The 12,951-nt window shown below is 29.3% G+C and overlaps 3 protein-coding genes across 3 annotated transcripts; all 3 read right to left on the bottom strand.

Moving 5' to 3' along the window:
- Nucleotides 1-2,218: 2,218 nt before the first annotated feature.
- LOC125064118 (39S ribosomal protein L20, mitochondrial) lies at nt 2,219-2,991 on the bottom strand. The gene is made up of 2 exons (XM_047670922.1): nt 2,855-2,991; nt 2,219-2,769 (listed from the first exon to the last, which is right to left on the bottom strand). Exon 2 carries the CDS (start codon nt 2,759-2,761, stop codon nt 2,285-2,287), a length of 477 nt encoding a protein of 158 aa, XP_047526878.1. The 5' UTR covers nt 2,762-2,769; nt 2,855-2,991; the 3' UTR covers nt 2,219-2,284.
- Nucleotides 2,992-3,263: 272 nt separating this feature from the next.
- LOC125064357 (RDS/peripherin-like protein xRDS35) lies at nt 3,264-5,917 on the bottom strand. Its single transcript, XM_047671347.1, has 6 exons — nt 5,792-5,917; nt 5,002-5,131; nt 4,339-4,552; nt 4,057-4,184; nt 3,608-3,761; nt 3,264-3,452 (listed from the first exon to the last, which is right to left on the bottom strand). The coding sequence occupies exons 1-6, from the start codon at nt 5,889-5,891 to the stop codon at nt 3,264-3,266; spliced, it is 915 nt and encodes a 304-aa protein (XP_047527303.1). The 5' UTR covers nt 5,892-5,917.
- A 942-nt stretch (nt 5,918-6,859) lies between these two features.
- Nucleotides 6,860-12,381, bottom strand: LOC125064265 (succinyl-CoA:3-ketoacid coenzyme A transferase 1, mitochondrial). The gene is made up of 9 exons (XM_047671218.1): nt 12,036-12,381; nt 11,688-11,886; nt 11,477-11,595; nt 10,925-11,065; nt 10,059-10,479; nt 9,600-9,755; nt 9,011-9,132; nt 8,178-8,348; nt 6,860-7,280 (listed from the first exon to the last, which is right to left on the bottom strand). The coding sequence occupies exons 1-9, from the start codon at nt 12,111-12,113 to the stop codon at nt 7,119-7,121; spliced, it is 1,569 nt and encodes a 522-aa protein (XP_047527174.1). The 5' UTR covers nt 12,114-12,381; the 3' UTR covers nt 6,860-7,118.
- Nucleotides 12,382-12,951: the final 570 nt, after the last annotated feature.

Genomic DNA, 12,951 nt, shown 5'->3' with positions numbered 1-12,951 from the left:
CCTACTTCCAAATGCTAGACTCCGGACTATCACTAGACCAACGAGGCAGCCAACATATAATTTATATTAGTATCAAATTATATTTACATTTTCTAAATAAAAAGCAAAGAAAAAAAAGATTTGCTATTAATATCGATTAACGCTATTGTATACTAAGCAAATACTACTAAGTAATAATATTTATATATTTTAAAAGTAACATTATTTTTAGAGGGCAATATAATTATTCAACAATGTTTTAACAAAGGTTTGTTCCATTGAATACATGTTATAAACAGTAGATATTATTTGTAAAAATAGAACAATTAATATATATCTTAACAGAAATGTTTTTATAAATGGTTACTTAACCATTCTCCGCCCTCTTGGACGCACTAGGATTCGGATATTCGAAATATTAGCACCGCTGCATAGAACACCTCCACTAAATGAATTTCAAAAGCACACTAATGTCATGTGAACAGTCTGCAGTTCAGTTTAGTCAAACAGAGTGAGTGTTCGGATCGCAATAACTATTGTGTAATATATATATTAGGGTACATACATAATATCGAAGAATATCTTTCAGACATCCTTTTTACGTACGCCTTAACCTATTATCAAAAAAACACAAATGTGTGTGTACACATTTTTTACGTATTTTTAATAATTGATATCTTAACAAATATAACTCAAAATAACATTCAAACAAAATTGTGTCCTTATTTGGTGTATTTACTACCTTCTGTATGTATTTACTATCATTTTCATATCTACGGTGTAGATAGTCTGTGCTCAGTGCGTTGATTTTGACAAGTGTCATTTAAAAATATCATAACATGAAAAGGAATGTCAATAATCCCACGATAAAATAAGGCAAAATGTGTATCGATATTTATTAATAAAATTAATCGATACGTTTCTAATTTGGTAAAAGTTATAATGTCCTCGATAACTTCTAAATTAGTTTTGGGTCTATCTTGCGCTGTAACTGTTGCAATAGTTAGTTATGTCCATATAAAACAGCAGGCAGACAGGTATTTATTTCAGAATACCTTTAAATTACCTTAAAATGGTATTTTATACATAATATCGAAATTCCTACTGTATCTTCTCATCGTTATTTTTGTTTTAATTTAAGTTGATAATTGTTACTAAAAACTTGTTTACTGATTTTTTTTTTAACATTTATTATATAATAATTTTGAACACGTATTCTCTAGTTTTCATAGTCTTCGTTAATATTCAAAAAATACTTGAAACAAACATTTAAACAATATTACTGAATTAAGAATAGCTATGTAAAAATTTCATATTATAGAAATGATAATTTATCAATAAGCAAATTAATTTCAGGTCAAAGAAATTATTTTACTATAAAACTTAATATATTCACAGTAATATTAGTTGTACAGACTGAAAGGAGTTTCAATGACGAATGATATTGTCTCAGGTTTTCTACATGCCACTATTTATTTAGGGCCTTAAAAGATATTGTAATTTTTCTTCATGTATATATACTGATTGACAGTAGATAGAAAACAAATTAACAACAATTTTCATTCAATGGTCATATTTCTTACTTGAGCTTGTTTTATGAAGTAAATACAGTGATTAGTGAAATCAATTCTATTACTTCAAAATCAGTCATTATCAATATATTGTATGTATAAGTTAATTAAATTATTAAACAGGTGATATTGATATAGAAAGTATTATATAAGAATAAGAAAGTGATTAAAAATAAAATAATAAGAATGATTTTGGGTGTGTATAGCATGTTTTAGAATCAAATGCATGCCCTGAATCTACAAAAAAAAATGTTTTTCCTATACCTATAAAACAGGAAGGTAGTTTATAAGAGACATTGACTACATCTACTAGTCCACACTAAAACAAGCCTCTGAGTTTGATTGGTGATTGTGAAAAGCGACAATGGTGGTATACACTTGATTGAAATTTACCCTGACCCTACATAAGACTGGACTGTTAACATAACCCTAAAATTTCAACATCAATCTTGCCACTTAACCATAAAATAAATTAATAAGTTTTAAAGTATTATAGTTTATTACATATAACAAAAGCTTATTTCAAATATTTTTTACAGGGAAAAAATGCATGAGGGTGTTATCCGAGATACTGAAAGACAACAGAGAAGAAAAATAGAAAACCTTTATATATTAGAGAAGCAAAATGAATTAACTAAACAACTTAAAAAGGGAATAGGGAACTAATAAAAACTATATTGTTGACTATGACACTATTTATTATATAATAGATTAAATTTAATTAATACTAATTACTATTTCTTTTCTTTAAGCCAAGCCTCTAACATTACATCCTTGAGGTTCAAATTGATTCCTGTAGGCTCTTTCTTATCAGTTCCATCAATAAAATTATCCAGATTTAGTTTTTCTTTGGCAACCGCAGCTAGACAGTGAAATGTTTTTGGTTCCCATGCCGCTAAATCAGATAGTGATTTACGATCTAACATTATATCAGCCCGGCCTAATCCTTCTCTTAAAGAAAAGGCTGTTATATTGTGTTGTTCACATGCTGCTGTTATACGTGTGTCCCAGAGAACTTTCATATCTTCTTTCTTTAATTTACGAGCTTTGGTCGCATAGGCCAAAGCACGATGAACATTTCGGACTGCAACAGAATAACAATTTCTACGACGGCCAGTGTAGTGGGCTGCCAATCTAAATATTCTTCTTTTCCTCCAGAATTCATCAGGACCCCGAGCCCGAATCCAATTAGCAACGGTTAAAAATACCATTTTTATACCTGAAAAGATATAAAGTAAAACACTTTATTATCCATTTCAAAAATAGTCTAATAGTCTTTACTAATTTCAATCTGAAGATTTTACCTTGCTTCTGTTATTACAATCTTCCAATTTTTATGAAGAATAGTATTTTTAATAATTTAACAACATAACCTAAGTTCTAAACATTGACATTTGACATTAATATAATATCTTTTACAGATTAGTAAAATAAACACAAGTAATATTGACAAAGTTCCTTACCATTGCCAGCTCCTGTAATCAATGACAGAATTTCATTTACTTAACCTTTAATTTCAAAACTAATCATAAGTTTAAATAAAATTTGCTTAAGATTAAACTATTAATTTGCAATATTATTTTACTGTCCCATTAAAGCAACAAAAAAACAACAAAAAAAAAACAATAAATCTTGTAAGTTATTTAATATGAAATTTCTGACTATATAAATCAATGGTACAAAACGCAATACGAACAAATACTATAAACTAATTCATTTTTCATCACAGTAAGCATTAGATGAGTCAATTTCACTGTCTTCCTCGTTTAAAATGTAAGAATCACTCGACACTTCAAAATTATCGTTAACAGACATTATGTGGCGTATGTTAAACTTATTGGTAAATTTTTTGAAACCGCTTACTTCATCCTCTTTGTGCATGATGTGCTTAAGTAACAAAATCTTTAAAAAAACACACTAATTAATAAATATTGGTTATTTACATTTTAGCGAAAAAAACAATTTAATTGTATTGTTATTTTTTTAAAAAGATCAATGTAAAACGAGAAAAACAGAAAATACCATTAAATAAAGTTTTAAAATCAAATCAGACATACCTCCAACAATATAACAGTGATAAACATAACAAGGTGTATAATGATAGACACAATTATACAGTTATGTACTATATTACAGCAACCTCTTGTATTTATCGAATGATTGCCCAACTCTTTCAAATAACTAGAGACACAAGATCCACTTTTGCAGCAACTAACAAAAATAAAGTCGTTACTAATTAAGCTCAGGAAGAAATCAATCCATCAACATAAACATTCTATTAATGAATGATGAATTACGTTTTCAATGTATACAAAACTTACATTTCTATTAATTTAAGCAAGAAAAAATTAAAATCGAACTAAGTTCCGCATTTGAAAAAAAATAATTAATTAGGTTTAAAATAACCCATTAAGTTTCTATATGGTTAAGTTTAAATTTGGTATTACGTATATTTTTGATTGTCGTTTTAAAAATAATACTTAATATTTATAAAAATAATACTTACCTAAATGGAACACTGTCTGTTTCTACACTTTTTATTGAGTTTGTATTCCTTTCATTTGTACTTATCCATTCATAGTCACGTATTTTATCATGCCAGTCTTGACTAAACCAATCTTTATACGATTTCAACTAAAATCTTCTATTTATTAATACAATTAAGGTAATCATAATTTTCATATAAATTTGATGGTTCGTTATGTAATGAAAAATGCCCGTTAAATTGAATATAAAGCGAAATCTTTAGGCCTATTAAAATTATAAATTATGGAATTATTCCTCTTACTCCACAACATCCTAGAGACCATTGCAGTTTGTCAATAAACTGTCTATGTTTAGGGACTGTCCTGTATTGCCTTATACTGTTAGTTAAATAACTCGACGTAACCTCTTGGCATGAAAAAAATCTTTGGATGCATACAATTATACCAACAATATTTAGTATAATTACCCATGCAATACAGGTCCATAGTCGACAGCAAAAAACGTTTGCTTTGTGTCTGCAAGCAATAAAATGAATATGATTGATTCCTGAAATAGACTAATAGCTCATTGTATGTGTGAGTTCATTCCTTTGAGTCGAGCTTGGTGGCGGTTGTCGCTTTAACCATATTCCGCATGATATGAAGCTGTGTGTCATTCCATTTCATACAAGTATATTATATTGAAGGATGACGCCGACGGAAACAGATTAAGTCAGGAACGTGAATAATGACTAAGATTCATTAACATTTAAAAAAAAAATTAAGATTATACAATTTTTCTATTGAAAAATTGACTTGCTTTTAACTATAGATATTAGATAAAAACAATTGCAGGGTAACGACATGTTTATACGCTATTGAGTGAGGACAGAACCTGCAATTTTATCATTAGGAAGATTGTATATCACTAAACTATAAACAAAGCGCATAAACAAATAGAAAAATTAATATCGAATCAAATACACAACTCAATCTTATTTCCATGTGCAATCGCATGTAGTTGATAAAAATTTGGTGGCAGCATAATAATTGCAGTCAGCAATACGACCGCGTTCACGAGATCTGTACCAGTAAAAAATAAAATATCACCGACATCTGTAAAGACAAATTTTAGTAGAGAAAAGAAATATTAAACTTGTGAACATGCTCGCTAAATAAATCTTACCAATATAATAATACTAGTTGTCGCCCGCGGCTTCGCTCGCCTTGTAGGGGTTGGTTGTCATGTTTTAGGCATAAAACGTAGCCTATGTCCTTCCTTGGAGTTCAAGTTTGCTTCATATCAAATTCGGTTCATTAGTTTAGCAGTGAAAGAGCGACAACAGACAGAGTTACTTTCACATGTATAATATTAGTATAGATTGCAAATGCGAAAGAACAGTAAGATCTTTCCCAGTTGATTCTACATCGAAGGTCCCTAATCTAATATAATCCCGTTATAATCTAATAAGACTTGAGAGCATTCCGGCGTCGAAACGACAACTTTATGTACGTTTCTAAGCCCGTGAGTGTAAGCACTGCCATTCCATGCTTCGAGCTGCTACTCAAGTTTTATTTGAAAAACTCTAATAGTCTAGACTTATATCTCTCTACTATACCGACCCTGGTATTAAACCCAGCACTTTGGAGTCTTATAAAGTACTACATTATCGAGGTAATCAATCAGACTTCTCTAGCACAGGCATACTTTGGCATTTGAATGCGAACTAAAAAGTCGGTTACTCAATCATAGGAATAAACGAATTATAGACTTACAGAAAAATAATATTAATGACCACAAAATAGCTAAAACTGATATAAGCCATAATATAAGTGAAATCCAGATCACAATAGGACTATTTGGACGTTGATTCATATTTATCTTTCGTCTTTAATACCAAACACGAGTGACGTTTTAATGTTGACTCATCAAAATAAAAGTACGAAATAATCACTTCATAAATCGACCAGTATTTTATGAGGTATATTAACTTCGAGACAACTAAACGAAGTACAAAATAAATTAATCAGCTGTTGAATTTTGTTTTAAGCTCGTGAACATTTTTATATAATAATAGATACTTTATTTTAAAAGATACGCACGGGTTTGTGGCAGAGAAGCTAATACATACATACATTAACAGCCTTTATAACAGCTGTGTAACATTTTCCCAATCCAGCAATGGCTAAGGCCTCCTTGCACTTGGACGTGAAAGTTTATAGCAGGTTTAGAGTTTATATCAGGTTTGGCTGCTCCAATGCGGGTTGGTGGATACACATGGCAGAATTTCGTTGAAATTAGACACATGCAGGTTTCCTCAAGATGTTTTCTTTCACCACCGAGATGAATTATAAACACAAATTAAGCACATGAAAACTCAGTTGTGCTTGCCTTAGTTTGAACGCGCAACCATCGTTCCGTAATGCACGCGTTCTAACCACTGGGCCATCTCGGCTTTGAGAGAAGCTAATACTGTACAATAATTATTTAAAAAAAAAAACAGTATCGATAGCCCATTACAATGAAATACTAATAATCCTATTTACCCCTCCAATTAAACTTAAAGCTCGTTAGGGGTGTGGACGACAATAGCCCAAGAAATCAGGTACTTAAATCATTGCGCTATTAACGCTTAATAATAAATTTATTTCTATTTAGCAACTCCTCCATCACCTCTGAGTTATTAACCAGTTTTTCGCCTCTTAAATGTCAATGTCATTTACATTTTCCATTTTAACAATATATTTATCATCACAATCACGTAATAATATATTATTGAACTTGTTCTTAGTAATGAACTTATTGTATTGGTCAATGAAACCACTTGTGTAAAGCATGTTTTATTATATATATTTTTAAATAAAGTATTTTTTCATTAATGAGAAATGTAAGTACGCTTAACAAGTTGATTAAAAAATAACAACTATATTTCTTAGATTATAAAGAACACATAATTATTGTTAAAATAACATTAAAATATTTATTTAATAATTCATATAAAAATATAGTATCCTTAGTCTACAATTTGTTTCATATAAGTAAATCTGTTTACTTTAAAGACCTTGATAACCGTGTATAATTTATGCTCTGAGTATAAACAATTTATTCGTTTGTAGCTTCAATCTGTGTAATGTCACCCATTTTTTTCACATTTGGAGCGACATTGAATTCACAACCTGTGCTAACGAGTATATCTTCGACTTTGACACCTTCAGCTAATTCAGTCAGCGTGAGACCTTTTTCTTTGTCCACTTCGAATACACACTGAAAAAAAAATGCGATTATTATATGGTATTAGATATACCGGTCGTTCAGTTCAGCTTAGGTAATTGAGAGGATTCCCCAGGGACCAAATTTAAGTCAATTTATCTATTTATAGAATTTTCCAAGAAATTTTCATGAGCAGGTAGGTGATGTACCTAATTAGATATGTCAAAACTTAATTTTGAAGTGTGTACTATTAGAGATGAAGAATGTTTAATGCAATCGTAATATGCAATGTAACTAATTTAACTATTATTGCCTTTCATTTGAATGTTTAGTGAGTGGGTGATACCCTTCTAGACCGGACTAATTTATATGAAAGTAATTATTATTACTAATTGCTTAACTGAACTATGATATTATATGGAGCATTTTTTTTAAAAAATTTGTTAAAAAAACTAATTATTATCTATGTTAGATACTGCGAAAACTACGAATTAGTAGTTATGTTAATATAATGAACATAGCAAAATTAACTTTCTTATCAAGATAACTCTGAACTCCCCAGTAATATATTATGTGATAAAACAATCATAGATTTGCTGACATATTGAGGTAGGCTAATAATAGATTTAAATTTAGATTTTAGCAAATAAATTAATATTACATCATCCATCATAATACATTTAATTGAGCGCTCATCTTTACTTCCGGTTTTCTAGTTACGTCGAATGCGAAATGATTACTACCAAATACAGTGTGGGATAATGTTACACATTAAAAATAAACTAGCCTGTCGCCTGTGGTCTAAATTCACGGATCAACCATTTTTTTTTCTTTCTGTTTTTTGTATAAGCAATATAAATAATTGCTTTGTACTAAAATATATTTATATATGACAACTTTCAATATTTACGAGTTATTATATCAAATAGCTTATCCGATCGCTTTGTTTACCTTTTCTGTGATGATCATGTCCACACAATTCTTGCCAGTGAGGGGTAGATTACACTCTGATAGAATTTTATGGGCGCCATTCTTAGCAGCATGCTCCATAGTCACAACAACTTTAGTCCTTGGCGCCGACACTAGGTCCATTGCACCTCCCATACCTTTAACCATTTTACCCTGAAATATTATATAATATATAATAATATATTGGAATTACATTATGTAATTCCAGTTTAGGTTTTTTATTTGGCCCCATATGTAAAGCAGCACATAATTAAAGTCTTAAAGGCTTAAATTACGTAAGAAATCTGCTATAGATACAGCAATTGCATAAAAATGGAAGGCAGTCATTCTTAATAAAACATTTATATTTATAACTCCATTTGTATTATAAATGTCTGTAAATTTAATTAAATATTTATATTAACATAATATATTACTATACAATGTTCGTGGACATGTAATTCAAAGTTAGTGATTGTTGAATTAATTACATAATCTTTTGTATTTAAACGTTATTATTAACTTACTATAGATCGTCGTAGCTAAATTTATTTGGAATAAACAAAAACTTTGAAACCAATTTGAACGACAACTATTTTTAATATAAAAAAATAAAACGGACAAAACGCAAAGGATTGCTTACAGATTGATGGTTTTATTGATGATATTACAATTGTCTATTAAAACATTCATATCTATCATTTTCATGGATTTACTATCTGAGATTCGAAACATTGATTAGGAATTTACGAAATTATTCGAATGTTGAGATGGCTCTATGGCTATATACATATATAATCAGCCTGACGCAGCTGCCCTCTACCTAATATACTTACTGGAATCATCCAATTCGCTAGATCTCCGTACTGAGAAACTTGCATAGCACCAAGAATCGTTAAATCGATGTGCCCCCCTCGGATCATAGCGAAACTATCATCCGATGAGAAATAAGAAGCACCTGCGAAAAAAACATACATTTGCTATTCAAACTACTAGACCTTAAAATAACTTGAAAAACCGGTACTTCATAAGCAACTATTCTAATTCTATATGAATTTACATAACTACTACAAAACAGATATATTTATCTCAGATAAAGTAATGTATACTAATGTAAGTGAATTATTATTTGAATTGTGTTGTTTGTTTGCTGTTATCACTATAAATGGTAAAACTGTACATATATAAAATTCATAATATGAATTTCTAAGTATTCGGTTTTAAGAACATTAGTAAAATTAAAATGAATAAAATGTATATTTAATTTAACATAATCTTAATTTTTATATAGCTATCAACCATGTTGTTATGAGAATCATCAACTCAAATTATCTTATCTTTAAAAGATAGCAAGCTCAGATAGTTATTTATTTGATGTTATTTTAATTCATGATTCAAAACAAATACGATTAACTTAATACCAACCAGGGAGAACTGTAACAGTTTCTTTTCCAGCATTTATAAGGTCAGGGTCCACTTGATCTTCAGTGGGAAAAGGTCCGAGACCAAGAATTCCATTCTCCGATTGCAATAAAACTTTAACATTCTTCGGAATATAGTTACTGGCTAGCATCGGCATTCCTATAAATGATATAAAATATATATAGATAACAAAAAATAATAATATATAAACATTTTTTTCTTAGTGCGTCATTCACGTTAAAACTACTAAAGTATAAGACTAACTAATCGGCGCAGAATCGTCCGTAGATGGTTAAAGGCTCTTTTTCATTTTAGTTCCCTTGATCCTTCCCCTTTTCTTATTTTATACTCAGTGAGTATATGTAATTACATGGTAATTATATGTGGTCAACTATATAGTATATTTTAACACCAAAAATATATTAAATCCAATATTTTAATACTTTTATTTAGTTGACTTACCAATTCCTAGATTAGCATGCATTCCATCTTTAAATTCCAAAGCAGCTCGTCTTATTATTCTTTCCCTCATGAGATCTGAAGATTTCTTCTCTTTCTGTTCTTTTGGTTTCGTTACTGTTCTTCTTTCAATACGTTTTTCAAATTTGTCACCCAAAATTATCCTTTGGACATATATTGATGGTACATGGACAACGTCTGGGTCAATTTCGTCGACTATCTCTTCTACTTCAGCTATAGTAACTCGTGCAGCCTTGCAAATAGCTGGATTGAAATTTCGTGCACTCTTTCGGAATATCAGATTGCCGTGTCTATCAGCTTTCCAAGCTTTGACCAATGCAAAGTCACCAGTGATGGCCTCTTCCATGATGTAGTTAAGGCCATTAAATTGTTGTACATTTCGAGGAGCACTTGCTATGTCTATCTGGACAAAGAATAATGAAGAACTTATGGCCTATATTTTTTACTTTGCTACCAAATAAGTGATTATCTCCACTAAATTACTTTGCCACTGTAAGAATAATAAATAATGCCGTAGACATGTCATAAGATTTCAAGCCTACACTATGTGCTAGTTTTAATTTATTTTAGTATTTTAACAAAATTATACCACCTATCAATGAATCATGGTCTAGGGAATTTTTAAACTCAATATTAATTTTTCACAACAAAACTCACCATTTGTATAAAATTGATAAAATGACAAACACCTTGTATCATATGTTTTTTATATTTCAGAATCTCTATGATTGAATAAAATGGAAGCTTTGATGTTAATGTCATCTAACATGAAAAATATGCAATGCTTGACATCTTTGAAGGATGTAGGTATTAAATAAGAATATTGTGTATAAATAATTCCTACATACCTTTCCATTTTTAGTATATTTAATTGGTGCTCCACCTTCATGAATTAATGTTCCATATCCAGTTGGCGTATAGAATGCAGGTATTCCTGCACCGCCAGCTCTTATTCTTTCAGCCAGGGTTCCTTGTGGTGTAAGCTCTACCTATATTGGGATTTTTTTATAGTTAAAAATACAAAAATAATGTATGGTAAAAATTCACAACATATAAATAATTACCTAAAAATACGAATAAAAGATTTATTTCATATCTACACACAAACAAATACTGAATACAAATAAATAAAATTGAAGTGTCTGTCTGTGATTTCAAAATAAGTGCCAATTTTTGAGTTAATATTGGTATTTATAATTTAAACTGAAGCTGCTACCTAATAATTTTAATATTTTTGGGTTTTTGTCACAAGCATAATAGATAACTTGAATATAATAATTAGTTTACATAAAAGTTAAAACAGAAATCACTAACTTTCATATTTGATGTAAGATTTTCTGATCACAATGTCAATATCACATACATTTAAATAGTTGACATTTAAAAAAATTTTAACTTACTTCTAGCTCCCCATTCAAAAACTGTCTTTCAAATTCAGCATTTTCTCCTACATATGATGATATCATTCTTTTTATCTGTTTTTTCTTGAGTAAGATACCCAAACCAAAATCTTCTACTCCTATAATATATAAAGAATAAAACTTTTTACTTACTGATAAGTAAATTGGTGTGAAACAAAAACTACAATATACTCAAAGTGGTAGTACATACCTGCATTATTTGAGACAACTGTGAGTCCAGAAATAGATTTCCTATTTACAGCCATTATGAGATTTTCTGGTATTCCACACAAACCAAAGCCTCCTACTAGAAGTTTCGATCCATCCTTTATATCCATCACAGCTTCATTTACATCTTTGTATATTTTATTCGATTTATTTATAGTGCTATATGTGGCACATGATAATATCTGTAACAATAATATTTTTGATTAGGAATTATACAATAGCTAAACTCTTTCAAATAACTTTAACATAATTTTAAATTTAATAATGTTATTAATTGGTATGGAGTATTAAAATATAAATAAATATTGTATAATATAAAAATTAAACTTACCTTTCCAATTGAAATTGTTGTAGGAGAAAATGAGTTCCATTTTAAAAGAATAAGTTTACCAGAAGTTAATAAAACCATTTTAAATTTACACCCTTCTACTTTTAACAAACTTATGAATCCAACTGTGATAAAGACTGATAATATCTTGAGACAAAAAATAGCAAAGTGCGACAATATGATAAGGTCAACCGGGTAAGATAAAACAATAAGATATTATGATCACATTTCACGACAACAGTAAACACACGCTTTAGGCACTATCCTCTCGCTGTGAATGATATAAAATATCAATATTAAATACAAGTCGCAACCCAACACTCAACAGCAACTGTTTTAAATAATCAATGCGATATGTATACATAAATATTTATGAGGTAATATTATAACCAATATTAAGTAGGTATATATCCCACTCAACGTATATATACATTTTTTTAAATTGGATAATATACTTACAATTACTTTCGTTAAGTAAAACATTAAAATGTACCTATGTATTCAATTAAAATTAAGTAATTACAAGGTAGTTATTTAGACTAGTATTAATTTGAATATTTACATACTCTACCATACTCTACTGTGTTGTACTTGGAACTTGGTAGATATTATAATATATTTTTAATTTTTAAACTATATAACTGTCTTTAAAATAAAACTTAAAATAGAGCAATGCAATTTGTCTGAAATTTTATAAAATAAATGGAATAGAATATTTTAAGAATGTGAATTTTATGATGATTTTTTACATCCGTAAATTGATGGGCAAAGAACTGAGTTGGCTACACTAACATGAAACGTCATAATTTATAAGCCGTTGAGTATTGGTTGAGTATACCAAAATTCAGATTAATCGAAAGTATGGGCTAAACGGAAGTTTACCCACGAGTTTTTACAGCGTACAGATCATTTATATGTT

The sequence above is a fragment of the Vanessa atalanta genome, chromosome 5, assembly GCF_905147765.1.
Source record: "Vanessa atalanta chromosome 5, ilVanAtal1.2, whole genome shotgun sequence".
NCBI lineage: Eukaryota > Metazoa > Arthropoda > Insecta > Lepidoptera > Nymphalidae > Vanessa > Vanessa atalanta.
Note: the sequence above shows the minus strand (reverse complement) of the source record. Positions and strands in the feature narration are given on the sequence as shown.